Below are 18603 nucleotides of genomic sequence, written 5' to 3'. Positions count from 1 at the left end.
AATCAAAAAACGGTAACATAAACTTAAATTAAATAAAAATTAGCAAGTAAAATTAAATTAAAAAATTTATTTTTTTTTATTTTAATACAATAATAAATAATTTTTAAATAATAATTACTTTTTTTTTTACTGAAATTGCAATTAGATTACGCAACATTCCACAATTCTTTCTTATTTTGTTAAACTATTTTTCATAAAAGAACAATGTAAAAGTTACATTTTTAAATCTTTAACCGTACGAACAGAGATTATACGGTAGAGGAAAGAATCTAAAAACATCTTTGTAAATTAGTATCAAAATTAAATTGAATAATAACTAATTATTTATTTTGAGTATTTATAACAGAACTTTCAATACTCAAAATAAGTAATTAGTTCCTAGCCAATTTAATACTGAAAAAGAATTATAATAGAATTATATTATAGATTTATTATTATATTATAATAATAGGAGACATCCCTCCAGGGCAAACCGGTATCATCAGGAGATAGATCATTTTATGCTCTACAACTTTTACCTGAAACACTTTTTTGTAAAACTTACATTTTTTGACTAGTAAGCCCGTGTACAGTTTTTTTTATCCGGATATAGAAATGTTAAATGTCATAACTCGGAAAATACTTAAAAAAAATAACTTTATTTTATTGTTTTAAACAACTCTTGAAACCAGCTATTAGATTCTGTAATAAAAAAATAAGGCATTACTTTTAAAAAAATTTATTTCTCTTCCACCTAGCCTTGGCAACATCCCTCGAGGTCAAACTGGTATCATTAGGTGATAGACCAGTATTTTATGCCCTGTAACTTTTATTGGAAACACTTTTTTGTAAAACTTTTATTTTTCGCAAGGTAAGCCCGTGTACAGTTTTTTTTCGGGACATAGAACTGTTAAACGTCATAACTCGGAAAATACTTAAGAAAAAGTGACTTTGTTATTGCGTTTGACAGCTCTTGGCACCAGCTATTAGATTCTGTAATAAATCATAAGGCACTCCGTTTAATAAAATATATTTATCCTCCGCCTACCCTCAAAGGCATCTCTTAGAGTTGAACTGGTACAATCAATAATTTATTCTCAGCATTGAATACACTCTTGTTAATACTCAAAATAAATAATTATTGTTTAATTTAATTTTATTAGTATAATTTACACGGATGTCTTTAGATTCTTTCCCGCCATATAATTTCTGTACGGTTAGAGAAGAAATAAGAAAATAATTCTTTGCATTGTTTTTTATAAAAAATAGTTTGACAAAATGAGAAAGAGTTGCGGAATATTTTGTAATTTAATTGCAATTTTATTAAAAAAATAATACTACATTGTTTATAATTTATTTATTTATTATTAAGTTTAATTTGAGTTTAATTTAAATTTAATTTTTTAACTTAGTTTTAGGTTTAGTTTCTAGTTTTATTGTTAGTGTTGTTCAGTTTAGTTTAAGTACAGTTTAAGCTCAGATTAGTTTAAATTTAGTTTTATTTTCTAATTTTTATTTAATTTAAGTTTACGTTACCGCTTTTCGAATAACCATTGGTCATAATAATTCACGAATATTTAGAAAGAAGCGCGCGTCTTGAACTTGCCTCGACACTCGTGCAAATTCAAATGGCTAAGCATTTCTGTCTACGTGTGTACAGTATTGAATTTTAATTATCATTAATAATTTCAGATATTTTTAATAATCACACGGATGGCCTCTTTAATGTTAGATGTAAACTCTCCATTCTAAACGAGATAATCGAGCCTTTTTTCGTTTTATAAATAAAATTTTACCTAAGGATATTTTCGACCTGCAAGAAAGTTGCGATTAAACTAATCAATAATTATCCAGTGATATTTGTATCATTTTGTTATTAACATGGGTGAAAATCAATTTTTATTATTTGAGTTATTTACTTATTATTTTTTTGTACAATTTAAGAAAGAAAAGATTAGACTAGCGATTATGAGTTATATAATTAGAAATTTAATTTACTTTAAGTAATTCTGCTAATTTTGCTGCAGTTTTATTTAAGCAAACTAGTAAAGCCAAATGAATGTTTGCACGAATATTACAGTTTTAAGAAAATTTGATTTAATTCATAATGTTGTTTCTCGTTAAATTTACAAACAAGTACTACAAAACACGATTTTGAACATATAAGAACAACAATGTTGATACAAAAAATTAAATAATTTTTAAACCAATAAGAAAACTATGCTCGAATTTTACACAGATATTCAAACGTAACAATAGAATAATCTATGAATTTTGAAGTTTTAGATAACACTATGAGATGTGACGTATTATCCTTTATTTACCGTGCAAGCTGCACAGAAAATAATATTGATTAACAACGAAAACGTTCGTTCGATATCTCACAATTCTCGTGTTCGAGAAGAAAGATAAACACGAGAAAAAAAAATGGCAATCCAGCGGAAAGAGAGATTTCAGACATTACTTAACAGTCACTGCTAATACGAATATCATCGACGAACAATTCTTGCAAATCATCGTTTAATAGATCATTTAGCGAATATCTCATTTGAACCTCGCATGCTGACAATTCAATGCTAACTTATTGCGACGATGCTATCGATTTGACGTCAGTTTTCGGGAAGTATAGATTTCGCGCGCGTATCGACATACATATTTCCCCGATATGGTTTTCCACGTAATTGGAGCAGGGCAGACGAGTTCTCGGAACGAACGGCGAGACTTTCGACTGCGAAAAAATTGCGGGGATATATTTTTTTTTAAAGCTCTTCCTCGCCGAGATTATATCGTCGATGTTTATGAACGCTAAATTCGTCCCGGTCGCCGAGATTACAAGATCATCGGGGTCAATCCTAGTTGCGATTATTTTGTAGTCCGAGTGGGAAATCGCGATGTTTCCGCGCGTATGTAAGATAGGATTTTTCCCGATGAGCTTTCCAAGTTCAAGGGTTGAAAGGCGCGGTGGGATGTGATTTCCGGACGCGACGTCATAAATCACTCATAAGTATCGACGCCGTCGTTACGGCACGTAGTGCGCCAACAATTTTCCAAAGTGTACGGCAAGAATGTCCCCGTTCAAGGAGCCGCTTTCCCATATGCCGAGTGACGATAAGTTCGCGCTAAGTAGATCGTTGAGAGATAGGGAGACGTTGGGAGATATACGCATGAATTTCAGGGAGAATGATAAAAGGTATAGTACCTTCCAATCGTGCCTCTCCGGACGCTCTGTTAGATAGGTATAAATGTAAATGAATAAACCGATAAGAACGACGGATACGCTCACGAAGGAAATTGCAGCTAGAATAAATAGAGAGACTTTCTGTTTATTCTAGTATTTATTCCAATATTTTCGAGAGGATCGTTTGTAATTTTTAATAGTTTCATCAATCGAGTTCCACGATTCTGGTGGAAAAAAGTCTACAAAATTCTACACAAATTAAAAAAATATCTACAAAACAATTCTAGAATTGTGGAATATTTTTTTTTGTTAATTTTAAAAATTAAATATATTTCTAAAAGAAAATAATTTCACAAATTTTTATTTTTAATAAAACTTTGTACTTATTCATAGAAACTTTTTCTGCCAGGATAAATTACTTAGAAATGTGTAGAATGCTGTGGTTCGTTGTAATTTGACGTAGTGTTGTCGAGAATTTCATAGAAATTGTAAAAATGGTGGACCGTAAAAATTGAAAAATTTACAAAAATTTAGAAGTGTTTCAATTCCAGCATTTTGACATAAATTGTTGTAGCATTTTTAAAATTTGTGTATAATTTTCTAAAATTTTTTCCGGGAAAAAGAAATTTCAAAATCATGACGCAGTTGCTCGCACAAGTACGTTTTACTTTGTCCGCAGAGAATAATTATGATGTCGATATAGTAAGTTTAGACGTAACGGAAAATAGACTGATTACGCTTTAAACTTAAAACCCACTTTAGATGACCTATAACTCGTGTCGGAATTCAAGATAGAATCCTATTTATAATTTTATATGCAGTGTAATACAAAAAAAAAAAAAAACGTTTCGAGGAACACACATGTAAATATTGAGATGCGCACATGTATGAAGCACATAGCGTATAAAATTATAAATAGAATTCTGTCTTGAAATCTACCGCGAATTATAGACCATCTAAAATGGGCTTAAGCGTTGTTATATATAAATGTCCCCGTTAAAATACCCACAACTTTTTTACAATGCGCATCGTAATTTTTTTACTAACGCGATCAGTAAAAATGAATGGTCCACTGCGAATTTTTATAGCAACAAATGCTCCAATATCCTACAATAATATTATAATTTATAAATATTCTAAATTATTGTAGTAACATTATATTTCGCATTACGATAAAGCGCATTGCGAAGGAAATATTATATAATTTGTATAATATTTTTTCTTCGTATGATTATAAGTTAGGAAGAAGTAGGAGAGGCTAGTGAACGAATAAAAAGTCTAAATAAATTCCAAACAATAAAAGTAACCGTTTGTGTATGCCAAAGCAAACTCGCGAATAAGATGATGGTCAATTAACCGAGCACACAAGATGGAATATTATAAAAGCAGTGAATTACTTCAAATATTACATATCAATAAAACAAAATTTAAATTGAAATGATAAGATGGTGAATATTTGTAATATATTATTCGATCTGCGTCTGATAATCAAAATAATATAAATAACTATTCAAAAAATAAAAAATAAACAGTTGTAGGTATATTTACCATTTCATAAATTCAATTTTGTTTTATTAATATGTAATATTTGAAGTAATTCTATACACACACACACACACACACACACACACACACACACAGGGTGATTATTAATGAATGTCCCCACTTTTTGCCATAGGAGCACGCATTTGTAATTTCTAATATAATATGTATCCGTCGGTAAATCATGCTCCTATGGTAAAAAGTGGGGACATCCATTAATAATCGCCCTGTATATACGCTATATTTTATAATATTTCATCTCATTTGCTCGGTTAATTGACCTTTATCCTATTTGCTAGTTTGCTAAATTCAGAAAGAATTCGCATTTAGGAGCGAGTACGAATTAGGCGCTTACGGTTACGGCAAGAATAATGTCAAGTTGTTGTACGTGCACCGGAACGACGAGCTGTGCCACGAGATTCGCGAGTACGAGGTCGACACGCACTTGCGTCTGGGCTCACAGAAAGATTATCTCGAGGGTGACAATCGCGACATCATCGCGACGGATAGCCAGAAGAACACGGTGTACCTGATGGCGAAGAAACACGGCATCCACTCGCCGGAGGCGTTCGCACTTTTGCTTTGCTCTCACTTCCTCTACACCTACGAACAGGTAGTAGAAGTCAGTATCAACGTCGAGGAGTACCCATGGGCCAGGTACCACGTTGACAATCGGCCGCACAATCACGCCTTCATCATGAGCCCCACCGCGACGAGGTTCTGCCAAGTCAGTCAGGTCAGAAACGGTAAGGCTCGAGGAAAACGATTAATCGCGATCTCTGTCACGTAACTCGACGAGATTAATCTAGAAAGTAAAAGACAATAACGAAGATAGTCGTAACTCGCGTTAAATCAGAAGTAGAAATTACACGTATTTTTTTTTACACGATTGCGAATATACTTTAAATTCTTACATAAATGTAGCAGAATTTATTTTCCATTTCTTCAATTTGGTTTTTGCGGGGAAAACAATATTAAGCAAAAAAAGTATGATTACGCAATAAAGTACAAAAGTTATGTAAATTATGAAAGCCTCGTGATGCCTTCTAATAATTATCTTTTTTCCTTTTAAAATATATGTTACTTTTTTGTTTATACGATATATTATTTGACGGATGGCGCGTGCATGTGGCATTCAATTTTGAAAATATAATTCTATAAAGTTTATTACATCAGAAGGAAATCAAATACTTGAACAGGCAGAAAATTAGTCCATTAGCCTTTCATTCAGGATTCAACTCGGTTTTAGAATCGCCACAAATACGAGGTGGATTAAAGGGGCTGCGAGTGTTGAAGACGACGCAGAGCTCGTTTACAGACTTCATTCAGGACGAATACAGGACGTTGCCGGACATGAACGATCGCATTTTCAGCACTGTCGTAACGGCGACCTGGGACTTCTCCACCGCGAGGGGAGTGGACTTCGATAGCGTCTGGTACATGGTAAAGGAATGCATTCTGCAGAATTTCGCGGGTCCACCGGACACAGGAATCTACTCGCCCAGTGTTCAGAATACGCTTTATCTCGCGGAAAAGTGCATACTTGATAAAGTCAAGCAAGTAAGCATTGATTGCAACAATTTAATATCTAATCATATTTTTTTTTCCAAAAGTGATAAAATTAATAAATTGAATAATTTAAAAATCTTTTAAAATATTACATAATATTAAATTATTTCATCTTATCTCTTACGTGTGCACTACGCGGAAATAACATATTTACAGATTCGTAGCATCGAGATGCAAATGCCGAATAAGCATTACTTTGATTTGGATCTCAGCAAATTCTCCAAAGTTATACAAGGACAGAACAAGGAGGTTTATCTACCCATGGATAAGCCATCGGGTATTATCTATGCTCGTTTAAACAGAAAAGATGTCTCTGCCAAATTGTAGACATGTATGATTGTTGATTTATTAATAAAATTTAAGTTTTTCTATATAATTAGTCTTATACGTATAGTTATGTGAGTCTCTCAAATAATTATCTAAAGTCCACTTCTTTTAGACGTTCTTTAACTCGCGTCAGAGATTTTAGGATAGAATTCTACAATTTTTATGTAATTTTATGTTATGTAATTTTTCTCATATATAATACGTATTGCGAATCTGCAAATGTCTTGCACATGACGCGTAAAATTATAAGCAGAGTTATATCTGGAATTCTGACGCGAATGGACCGTTTAAAATAGACTTTAACGATACCACGGGGGATGTAGGACAAAAAACGCTCAACATTACGAAAGAACACCTAATGGAGCTATCATCGGAGCTACGAAAAATTTCACGTCGAAAAAGTTTACTCCTAAAATAGACAACAATTTATAGAGACAGATAATGTTCTCGGTTGAGGATCTGTACGACACTCCTCCGGCATGGTGGGAAAAGGACTGTGTGAAATACGGGTAGCTTCTGAAGCCTCGTCATCGATTTTACCTGAGAGTAACCTCTTAATTGATCGACATAGGTTCAGCTACATACCGGTGAGATTGCGATTAACGTTGCTGATGGGAAGTAACGTGGTACGATTAACGGATCGCGCCTACATGACGCGACTCACGTCGAGTCTGCAGGAGGATTACGAGGAGCAGCAGAGGGCTCGCGCCGAACGAAGGAAGCTGAAGACTATCACGGCTGTGCCAAAATTGTGTGAATTATTGCCAGAGGCATTGCTGAAGAAGACGAAGGCTCATCGGCGCGAGTGCACGCCGAAATTTCACGCGGAGGCGGCGAAAAAATGCAAACAACTTCCGCAGCTGTTACTGAAGAACGAGTCAGAGTCCTAAACGTCAGAGGAACTTTTAAAGTTCCGCGTAATAATCATTCTCATTTATTTCGGCCACTTTGGTGACAAAACGTAATCCAGTAAAAATACAGAATGAAGGAACATTTCGAGTACATGTCTGCGTAATAAATAACAAGCCATCATGAAAATTTATACTGGACTAAGTGTTTAGAAGCTAAGTTTTTCTTGCTAAAAATTTTTCTCAGAATTTGTCATATAATTTTTTAAAAACTATGTAAGTTTCAGAATTTTTCAGAATTTTTGTCCAATTTTATAACATTTTAGACAATTTCTCAGATCTTTTTATATAAATACTTTTTAGAAATGTTAAGAAAGTCTACATTTATTCTAAAATTTTTCATATATATGAATTTGGAAATATTCAAAGGTCTATTTCCACCAATGTAAAATAACTTTGATCTCAGTTTAATTTACTCTTTATTCTTTCCTAGTTTTGAAAATTAGAAAAAGATAGCTTTCTAAGGTTTCTAACAGTAAGATTTCTTATTCTAGAATTTCTGATGAAATCTTATATAAATAATCTGAAAAGGTTTAAAATATTTTTTTAGAAATTGGAATATCTTAAAATATTTCAGAATTTACATATGCGAAAAATTTTAAGGAAAGACGTAGACTTTCTCAATACTTCTGAAAAGTGTTTCAATTCGTACGAAAATTCTAAGACAAATTTTTACCAGGATCTAATTGGCTAATTGCCTAGGGCTAATTTAAAGCTACACGAGTGAAGGTTTGCTGTGAAAAGGTCGATGACCGATTCAATCATGAATCGTTAGTTTTGCGAGTGAGAGAAATGAGGTGTTCCGCGGTGAGGGCTTAAGTCGCCGCCGTCTCCATCCGTCTCTGTCGCGACTTCTTCAACGGCAGATGAAACACGAGCGGCCGATGGACGGGTACCCGCATCAGTACTCCCGGGGAGTTACGATCGATCGTGTCGAGTGCGTCGTCGGTGCCTGCGAAAAAAGATTGTTATTTTTAAGAACGAAATACTTCTCTCCCTTTCTCTCTCATCCGCCTCAGTTTCCAGTCCAACGATTGATTTTTCTCCTTCGCGCGAAATTATCCGTACCCACCTAGAAGCTCCTCGCCCAAAAGGTCGTCCCACAGCTCGTTCGACCCGGACAGGTGTTGGAGATCCGACGACACGATTAGCGAGGGCTCGGGCGTGTACCTGTAGTGGTAGTCCGACCAGCCGAACGACTCGAGAGTGTCGCTGGAAAATGAAAACGCTCGAGTAGCACGTTCGCCGGTCAGTCGCGCGGGATATTAAACGTTACGTTCGCAAATAGAACTAAAGGATCATCGGCGGTGAGATTGCGAATTTTCTCGTGCGCGACGATACTAAAATTAATTCAATATCACTTTCCCTCGTGTGTTTAATTATTATTTCTCTCTAAAGATTAGTTTTTTGTCAGACGCAATCTCGCAGTCGCACGCACGCGAAACGAGTTTAACTCGAATTAATTTTCTCTTCTTTAATCGCCATTGGAATATGAACGTACTCGTAAAGTTTGTCGAGATAGTATCTATCCGGCGCTTTCGTCCAAGCCAATAGAGGGAAAGGCATTTGCATCGGTAAATAATGTACATGATAATGCTGTACGTGGCTCATCTTGGGCAGCGTGGCTTTTTTCTTCAGAGATTGAAAGAATTCCGTCAATGCCTTCTTAGGGCTGCAACGTAAGAGAAATAATAATTTTAATAAATAATTAAGGACGGAGAAGCGGAAAGTAGAAAATGGCACGCTTATTTGGCGTCCCTACGTTCCATACAGATTCTTCATGCCGCACCCCAAGTAGCAATATTTTTAAAAATATTTCTAAAACATTTGAAAAACATTTTTAAAAGCATTAAAAATAAATCCACGTTATTTTGTTAAAAAAACGTTTATTTTAATAATTTTTTAACATTTAGAAAACGAAAAGTTCAACATTTGAAAAAAATGTGTCTTAATATTGAATAAATATTTTTAAAATGTATTAAATATATTTATTTAATATTAAAAAACACATTTTTTCAAATGTTGAATTTTAAAAAATTATGTTTTTATTAAAATAATGTGTTTTTTTTTTAATGAAGTAAAGGGGACTTAACACATATTTTTTTATTTTCGTATGTCCGTTTTTATAATATTTGTAATATTAATATATTATTTGAATATCCGTGGAATATTATGAAAATGTTTTATAAATATTATTGTGATAAAAAATCAATATGGATTATTATTATGTATATTATATTCATAAATTTTATAATTATTACATTAAAAATTTTAATATTCTTAATAATTTAGAATATTGAAGTAAATAATATTACTTACTTTTTCATAATATTATCAGCAGTGAACATTTAACCACTTTTATTAATTTCAGGAATATTATTTAAATATTAAATAATATTACGTGCTTATAGCATGATTATTAAAATTTCTAAAAAAAAATAAATAAATAAAAAATATAGAAAAGAAAACGTTCAAGTTTCGATCGAAGAAAACTGATTCAAAATCGTTAGAACAACTCTACTCAAAACAGTAAAGATTGATTTGAAAAATTCTGTGCGGGATTGAATTATTAAATTCTTGTTCAATTCCTAATAGCTCTGGTATAAAAACACACTCACGATTCCAAAAAAAATTCTTCCGAGGTTCCGGCGAGTAGCATCACGGGCAGCGCCAACTGCAAATCACCATAACAATTAATCTGTATCTCCTTTTTCATTATTTTTCTAAATTTTATACTCGATCGTTCACGCATATCTGCCGGCGATCTCGAGCAACGTGCAGTATATGTACGTGCCGACTGGCTTTACTCGCGTCGAGTTAATAAATTATTTATTAGTAGATCACAGAGCACTAGTCGATCAGTTAACAATATTCGTTAATAATAATAAGTGCACTTTTCCTCCGCAATCGAAGAAGAGATCCTAAATTTATGAGATCGATACGGTCGCTTTTACACCCGCCATTAAGCTATCTGACGCCGCGTTGTTGGTCGTTACTTGCAACATCAGCCCCGTCTTCATGCTGCAGCACTAACTGGAGGATTGATTGGTTGGATTGCTACGTCCGCAGGTTGCGATATACGTATAACGACAAACTGAGAATTTCGATGAAACTGGATCGCTTTATAACCGCGCAGTCTTACCCTCTTTCTCTCCACGCGCGCTCGTACTTTTCATTTTTCCCTCGGCCGCGGTTCATCAAATGATCGCCGAGGAGGCGACTTTATGTTTCGCGAAGCACGTATCGCTTCACCGTCGTCGCTTCCTCTCGCAGCTATGATCTACGACACATTGCGTGTGACACGTTACAACACGTTAGACTACTTCCAACTGTTAAATAGCGTTTATCACGTGCATTAAATAGATATAAAAACGTTTCTTAATAGAGTTTACTAAGAAAATAAGAATAGCAGAACATTTTGACTTCCACCGTCGTTATGTGCAATTTTCATCGCTTGTTTACTGACAATGAGACATTTGAATTTTTCCTTTCCCAGGAGAAGAGATTGATTCAGGAAATTTCTAAATAAATTTGCCTTTAAAGTTCTTTCGTTTAATCAATTGTTTAGAAGTTCTTACCGAATTTGTCGAGTGTCTTGGAACACTTTTACATTTAGCTGTAGACTTTCGCAGGATTGTCATCAAAACAGAAAAAATATATTGACTTTTCTCCGTTTTTCTGGTCACTTTTTGAAAAAAATTTCCTGAAACAAAAAAGAAGCACTTAATAAAAATAAAGAAGAAAGGATTAAAACTTTATTAATAGCAAACGACATTTTTTTAAATATATAAAAAAATAATTGTATAAAATTTCATCATGTTTTTAACGTATTTTTAAAATATAATACTTATACCGAGGGGCCATTCACTCTATTGGATGTACACGTGATTATAAAGTACAGTTGATTACAACTGATTACAGTTGATTACGATGTGATTACAACTACTAAAGTGATTTTATACGACTGTGTGAAATCGATTGTGATCACAGCTGATTTCATTGTTATTACAAATGATATCACAGTGATTACAAATGATTTTATTGTGATTGCAAATGATTTCAATAGTATTACTTGTTATTATTGCTAATTTCAATGTAAATATTGTTACAAATTTATCATAATTTTAAATTATAATATATAATAATAGAAATCATTAATTAATGCTTTAAATAATTTTAATATGATTGATTAGATTTTATTTAACTTTTAAAGCAACATGCCAATTCTTTAAAAAGTTTAAAATAATAATATATATAATATTATACGAGTATTTATTAAATGTACATCATGAAAAAGTAAGAAAATAAAAAGTATTTTATAGTATTCATAAACTTTATTTAATTCACAAAGTAGCTTGTTATAATAATCATAAAAAAGTTATAAAAATATGATATCATAACAAAGTTATAAAAGTATGATATAATAATTATAAATACTTTTTTATCTTTTCAAAAACATCATGGCTTAGCCTTAAGTTTAAATCAGTCATGCATGGAGCTGAAATAGTTATAACATATTGTTTAACATCTATGTACCCTTGTATTTCCATTTGCACTGGATTTAAGCATTCTTCCTTATTATCTACAGAATACCAAGGCACAGTGCTCCCACAATATTTTTATTGCCTTTAATTCGCGCAGTGTTACTGGAGTATTCTCTTGCCTTCCAGAATTTTTTTTCCATATAGGCAAATCCAAGGACAAAACCTATTAAGCATTTTTTTATCTAACCGACGGTTAAATTTAGCGGCCTGTTCTTACTATTATTATGCCTATGGAACTTTCTCGTGTCTGACACCCGACGTGCGCGAAGTCCTTATGCGCACACGCATAAGCGTCTCGTGGTCGCATGTTACCAAGACTGATTTCGTTCTGATTTCAAACGACTCGCAATGATTTCACGTGATTTCTCACTTATTTTTCTTTGATTACGCTTTTAGTTTCATTTAAATGATTTCAAAATATATTGCAAGATTACACGTGATTACGAATTGATTTCACTATTGATTACACGTTATTACAAATTAGGTGTACACCTGATTTCATTAGTGAATGGCCCCTCGACTTATACATTTTTTTTGCCAACGAAATTCTCTCGTTTAACCAATCGTTCGAAAGCTCTTGTCAAATTTATCGTACCTTAGATTATTTTTGCATTTAGATTCTTTCGTCAATTTTCTTTCTTCAGCAAGATAAAGTGAAAGATCTCGATTGAATGGAAACATTTGCACATAATAAGGGCAACAATAAATGTACCACGTTGCTTTTCCACTTTCTAATAAACTATACCAATCGTTTACGTCTATTTAATATTTCCGTTTTCTTGCAGCCACAATAAATTGTGACGTTGAAAACAAGAAACCGTGTAAATACCTTTCCAGCAATGTACAATGAAACAAATTAATGTTTTCATTTAGTGCTCCATTCACTTTCGATAAAAGAAATTCACTAATAAAATGTATAAAACGTTATCGGAAATTCTCATTTCTTCATCATCCTGCATTCGCAAACGTACACCCATTACGTAGTAATTCCATCTGTATGCGTCTTGTGTATTTCCAGCGAAAGTGTTTCTTATGATAATCGGAATTTACAGTTATTTTCGAGAGGAGATTTTTCGATAAGTCTAGACAGATACACTGTGTTGCGAACTATTTTTGTTGTGGAACGTGATGCAGAAAATGAATGCAAAGTTGATCTACACACTTTCACGCACAATTCATGAAAAAAGATTAATTATTAATTTTGTCTTAAGTGATTATATCGACGTATATCTTGCAATAAAAAGAAGATTGACTTCACGCTGATATGATAACTCAATGTAGCTGGAACAGATAAGATGTAGGAAATAGGAAGCGACAGGCCTGTTCCTTCCAGCTAAAGTATTGATTAGTACTTTTTGCACGGTTCGTCCTTTTCTTCCTTTCTTCCCCTCCCCCCTCCCCTCCCGAAGGGAAAAAAGAGAAAACATAAACCGCGCAAGAAGCGTTGAATTGAAAAGAACAGGCCATCCAGGCTTTGTGGATGCTCCGTACGTGGATGCTCCAACAACAGACTGAAAATAAAAACAATGCGAGCTCGTGAATAACGTTCTTCTCCATATAATCGATGAGACAGCAATTTTGCTGCTCTCCGCGCTCGCAGATGGTGAAACGTATGCGAGTGAGCGAGACGCAAAGATTCTAATGGGTCGGCTAACTGGAAATCAGCGCGCTTCGCCAGGGCACAGGATGTTCCACATGCGATGCTAATCGCGAGGATTACGATTATTCCTCGCGGCTCGCGGGCACCTTTCACATTCGCGCATAAAACGGAAGATGAAGAAAGGTGAAACTGACATTGTCGGATGCTTATCTTCGGTGCGACAGGTTCGCTGGTAATTATCGCATTGCCACTGCAGACATGCATCATGCATATGTCCGCGCTCTTAAAGTCGTAATAGATATAATAAATATACGCATCGACAGTCTTTCCTCATCAATATTCTTCAACTTCTCTTCCCCCCCCCCCTTCTTTTTTTACATGTACTTGGCACAAAGCGCGGAAATTAAATCTTGCTCGAAAAAATGTTTGCTCGAAAAGGCAAAAAAAAACAAAAAACAAAAAGGGAAAAAAGAAGCGATGAAAATAGAAATCTTCTATCAGCGCGGAAGATTTATGACGTCGTCTCAATTAAACGGCGGACATCTTAACTCTGTTACCGTGGCGATTATGAATTTCACAAGTTGCGTACGATTATTTTCTTGGAGAGAATGATAGATGCGAGTTATTAGTACAATTTCACAGCCTATGAAAGCGCCGTGCCGTGAGGAGATTTATGGGATAACGATCTCCGTTTGATCGCGCGATAGATATATTCGATCAATTTGTCTGGCGCGGCGGCGAGAGGCTTTACGAGATCGTATATCAATGAGTTTGACCAGATGCGCGTCAATCGGTAGACGTCAGAGACGCGTCCTACTAGCATGATAATCTCTGAACCGAATGAGCCGCGTTAAGCCCGTATCACACTACAAACTTCCGACTATGACTCGACTAATGACTTCGACTCCCGACTATAATTCAACCAATCACAGCAAAGCCTTGACCGACTCTGACTGCCGACTCAAGAATAGAGATCACTCTGTTTGTTGAATTATAGTCGGGAGTCGGAGTCAGTAGTCAAGTCAGAGTTGGGAGTCTGTAGTGTGATGTGGGCTTTAGGGACACCGTAAGCGACTTTCCCTTATACGCGCGCGCGACAACAATGACGGCGATGTCGGAAATCAACATTGCAGTTTCTATTTCGTACAAACACGCGTTACCCCGGAGGCGGATGGAGCCGGACGTCATTACGGATGACTGCAAAATAACGTTCGTCCGTTTTCTCCAACGAGAACAAGGGGAACAATGGTTATTTACACTCCTCGAAAGGTACACTTCCCGACGTGATTATTATCATCATTTTCATCGTTGCGTAGAAAAAGAAAAATTAATGTAGATCAAATCAACAATCATCATTTCATATAAGTAGATCGGCAAAAATATAAAATCTTTCGAGATATTACCTACATCAGGAAACATCTATTCGTCTTTACTCAATAATAATTAATTTTACGAGCTGGGCGGAAAGAAAAGAAAATAGCAATGTCTTCAAATTGAGAATTATAATTTTTTTGATTATTGATTTGATATTTTTTATTTGTTCTAATTATTGTGATTCATTTGTAGGAGAAGACATCAGCTTTTTTAATTTCGATAACTTTTAGCTCGTATAGAAAATATCCTTAAATCGATTCTTCAGCCGCTGTCCTCTGCTTATTGCATGCACTCGGTACTTCCATTAATTATATTATTGTATGTATTTTTTTACTACTTATTACTATGTAAACAGTTGCATCCAAAAAAGTTATTATTGCTACTATTAATATCAAAATCATCACACGGTATACTTTAGATAACTACTATAATATATTGAAAAAAGATATTTTACTTAAATTTCAGATTACCCTTATGAAAAAATATTATTGCCGAAAAAATTACACATAAAAAATCGCACACAGAATCTGCCATTTTCTGTGATTTCCTTAGATTGGCAGTAATACGATTGCTACCGTATTATACTGCAAAACATATCCGCTCTAAATATCACGGAAAAAAATAACTTTTTTTCTACAAATGATCATTTGTTTAAAGCGGACAACCTAACTTAACCATACCAACTCGACTCGTCGATCGTCGATAATTTCGCTTTAATTTCACACTTACTTAAAGTGGAAAAAAGTCACTTTTTTCCGTCATATTTAGAACGGATATGTTTTGCAGTGTACTGCCAATCTACCGAAATCACAGAAAAAAGCAGATTCTCTGATAAATTTTTTCGACAGCAATACTTTTTCACAAAGGTATCGAACTTTAAAGAAAATTTGATATACTTGCTTTGCGTACGTGAGACAGTGATGATTATTGATTCGATACTAACTTTTTTTTTCTGTGCGAGCTGCGAAGTCGCAGCCGATTGCTCCACATCGGATTGTCTCGAGTCGAACCCGATAAATAATGTAACGGGGTTCACCGGGATGCTGCCTTCAAGCAAGCAAGAGAAAGGGGTGAGGGGAAAGAGGGAAAGTGAACGAATTGGAACGAATCGAGAGATGGAGACTTCGATTCGATCTTGCCAAGTCTTTTGTTAGACTTCGTCGCGACCGCGCTCGACGGAATCCTCTGTCATCGCGACTGATGGGACCAACCCCTCTGGTATGGGAGAACTTTCCCCAGAGAAAGCCGGTGCGCAAGGTCATGAGCGACGGCGCTATCGGAAAATTGTATCCGAGTAAACCGGTTTCCATACCGCCGATTCCTCCGATCGATCCCTCGGCGTCGCCGTCAGTCTCATCGATATGTATGACACGCAGCATCAGTGTTTTATGCCGTGCCTGATGATTTCAAAAGCAAAATGACCGCGAGGTGTATACATACGCGCGACGATTTCTCTCGCGATTACTATCATAGAGAAATAAGTGCGTAATAACGATGAGCAAATAACTAGAATGCAGCCGCTCGCAAAAAAAAGCTTTTATTCCTACGCAACGGGAAATTGTTTATCATACAACGATTCAATCTGACACAATTCTACACAAAGCGGAAGCATTTTCATCTAACATTGTTAATCGACCGAGTGCAGAAAGTATTCTTAGCGATTAGATATTGTCACAGAAATGGGAGCAAGAGACATAAATCGACACAGGAATCATTTTATTTTTGTCTCTCGCTGAAAATCAAAGATAGAATGACAGTAGTCTGATTAAAAAAAGCACGACTATAAAAATGGCTAAAAATATTGAACGGGTTACTGGATATTTTATATTTTATCTTCTGGCATACAATTTATTATTCGATTAATCATTATGTAACAATAACAATCTACATTGTTACAACTTGCAAAGTTCAAATAGCAATAGTAATAGGTTTTCTACAATAAGCTATTAGTTGGTATCATAAATCATAAGCCATAAAAATTGATCAATCACAGTCAAATATTTTCTTCACATTTGACTGTGATTGGTCAATTTTTATGGCTTATAACTTATGATACCGACTAATAGCTTGTAGAAAGCCTATCATCGTTTTAAGAATACGGTATATTTCCAACACATGTATCATATATCATAACGATTATTTTTACCACTATTTTAACTTTCATAAAGACATTGTAACAATGTATCACTATCATACATAATTTAAATCTAAAATATGTTCCTCTGTGATCACTGTTAAAGATTATAAATTTTAAAATGTATATGAGATATGTAAGTTCGAACTCGCGATCACACGACATTTTAAATTTTCTGATAATACATTTTGATATAAATGAATAAATAATAAAGGGAGAAAGTATATATTTATGGTGATTTTTTAAAAATTTAACGTCAGCAATGTTCGCACATATTTACGAGATTCTATTCTTTTGTATGACTATGTGTTTCTGTTGTTTCGTTTATACTTAAGTTACCGCTACTCTCCTTGATTACGATATTTCTTAACAATTAAATTAATCAAAGCGTAGATCTCATTCAATCAATAAAATACGAGTTCTCTATTCAATATAAAAAATTTTCATCAAACCAGCAACTAAAAATTGTTGATATATTACTGTTTGATAATCATTCGTTCATAAATGTCGATAATAATTTTTGTGACTGATGGTAAAGGGCTTCGAGAGTCCAAAATAGTAATTGAGTGATGACATTATCGACTATTGATAAAAATTTCATTGTTGCGGACATTGCGATCGACAATTACAATAAAAAATTTACGATTTTTTTATTATATAAAAACGCTATATGTAATGTAAATTATTTATATTTTACGCGTAAACGCGAGTTCCATTTTATACCATTTTATACTCGCAACACTCGATCGCGAGCGTCATTTGTCCTTGTTTAATATTTGATAACAAAAAACGAAGTGATTCAATCGTTTGATCAAATCTCATCTGAACATTCTGAACTGGCAGGCTTACTGGATTTTAGTCAAAATGCTATTTTTAAGCATTTAAATGCAACAATAATAACGGCGGTTAAATATGCAGAGTCATAAAGTGACGAAAACACAGTGTCTCTTACCTCGCGGAGGTTAAAAAATGTTGGAGTGAATGAACATGGTATTGAAAAATTAAACTTTGTTCCATTCGAGTCATCCACAACGTTACATTTTGTGCATTTCCCGTAATTAAGGGTCAAGCGACATATCAAGCAGTACATGAAAGCACCCTTCGCTGCTGCGATATGGAACAAAAAGTAATTAAAGTACCCCAATCGATCCTCCTTGGTCGCCGTCGGTCCACCTGTTCGCGTTTTTCCTACGGGCGCGGCGCGCCGGGCGCGCGCGATGAGGATGAGCGATCTCGCGACTCGCGAATTTGCCAAGCGCGCCGCTAGGTGGCGGTAAAGGGCGAGGACGCCCGACGACGGTAGTGTGGTGTGGGTCCGAGGGAAGATGGCAAGCAGTAACGAGGGTGTCGCGTGTTAAAAACGACGGGACGCGCTACCCGCGCTACGCAGCGCTACGACGAACTTACGCCGGTGAGGACAGTGGTGCGGACACTCGATCTCCCGGCGG

General features: G+C 34.8%; 3 protein-coding genes across 8 annotated transcripts; 2 read left to right on the top strand and 1 right to left on the bottom strand.

Annotated features, from left to right (window-relative positions):
- Nucleotides 1–2918: 2918 nt before the first annotated feature.
- Nucleotides 2919–6644, top strand: LOC105195412 (uricase). The gene is made up of 4 exons (XM_011160791.3): nucleotides 2919–3169; nucleotides 5030–5445; nucleotides 5949–6259; nucleotides 6425–6644. The coding sequence occupies exons 1-4, from the start codon at nucleotides 3045–3047 to the stop codon at nucleotides 6593–6595; spliced, it is 1023 nt and encodes a 340-aa protein (XP_011159093.1). The 5' UTR covers nucleotides 2919–3044; the 3' UTR covers nucleotides 6596–6644.
- Nucleotides 6645–6650: 6 nt separating this feature from the next.
- Nucleotides 6651–7636, top strand: LOC105195413. The gene has a single exon (XM_039455678.1). It carries the CDS (start codon nucleotides 7075–7077, stop codon nucleotides 7483–7485), a length of 411 nt encoding a protein of 136 aa, XP_039311612.1. The 5' UTR covers nucleotides 6651–7074; the 3' UTR covers nucleotides 7486–7636.
- LOC105195414 lies at nucleotides 7514–18446 on the bottom strand. 6 transcript variants are annotated; one of them, XM_039455675.1, is made up of 7 exons: nucleotides 18108–18446; nucleotides 11082–11206; nucleotides 10646–10783; nucleotides 10122–10177; nucleotides 9005–9175; nucleotides 8576–8715; nucleotides 8159–8455 (listed from the first exon to the last, which is right to left on the bottom strand). In XM_039455675.1, exons 4-7 carry the CDS (start codon nucleotides 10160–10162, stop codon nucleotides 8319–8321), a joined length of 489 nt encoding a protein of 162 aa, XP_039311609.1. In that variant the 5' UTR covers nucleotides 10163–10177; nucleotides 10646–10783; nucleotides 11082–11206; nucleotides 18108–18446; the 3' UTR covers nucleotides 8159–8318. The 6 variants fall into 6 exon arrangements, with proteins under 6 accessions (XP_039311607.1, XP_039311609.1, XP_039311610.1 ...); XM_039455676.1 differs by having other exon boundaries at nucleotides 18295–18446; XM_011160794.3 differs by lacking the exon at nucleotides 18108–18446 and having other exon boundaries at nucleotides 11082–11216.
- Nucleotides 18447–18603: the final 157 nt, after the last annotated feature.

Source organism: Solenopsis invicta, chromosome 12, assembly GCF_016802725.1.
Source record: "Solenopsis invicta isolate M01_SB chromosome 12, UNIL_Sinv_3.0, whole genome shotgun sequence".
Lineage (NCBI taxonomy): Eukaryota > Metazoa > Arthropoda > Insecta > Hymenoptera > Formicidae > Solenopsis > Solenopsis invicta.
The sequence above is the reverse complement of the archived record's forward strand: the minus strand, read 5'-3'. Positions and strand labels throughout refer to the sequence as shown.

What these genes read in the sequence shown, in the direction of transcription:
- LOC105195412 (XM_011160791.3), top strand. Translation starts at nt 3,045, where the DNA reads ATGTCCCCGTTCAAGGAGCCGCTTTCCCATATGCCGAGTGACGATAAG. An exon ending in TTCAGGGAGAATGATAAAAG is followed by an intron (nt 3,170 to 5,029) that starts GTATAGTACCTT and finishes ATTCGCATTTAG; the next exon opens with GAGCGAGTACGAATTAGGCG. An exon ending in AGTCAGTCAGGTCAGAAACG is followed by an intron (nt 5,446 to 5,948) that starts GTAAGGCTCGAG and finishes ACTCGGTTTTAG; the next exon opens with AATCGCCACAAATACGAGGT.
- LOC105195413 (XM_039455678.1), top strand. Translation starts at nt 7,075, where the DNA reads ATGGTGGGAAAAGGACTGTGTGAAATACGGGTAGCTTCTGAAGCCTCG.
- LOC105195414 (XM_039455673.1), bottom strand. Translation starts at nt 10,255, where the DNA reads ATGCGTGAACGATCGAGTATAAAATTTAGAAAAATAATGAAAAAGGAG. An exon ending in TATCTCGACAAACTTTACGA is followed by an intron (nt 8,716 to 9,004) that starts GTACGTTCATAT and finishes TTCATTTTCCAG; the next exon opens with CGACACTCTCGAGTCGTTCG. An exon ending in TTTGGGCGAGGAGCTTCTAG is followed by an intron (nt 8,456 to 8,575) that starts GTGGGTACGGAT and finishes CTTTTTTCGCAG; the next exon opens with GCACCGACGACGCACTCGAC.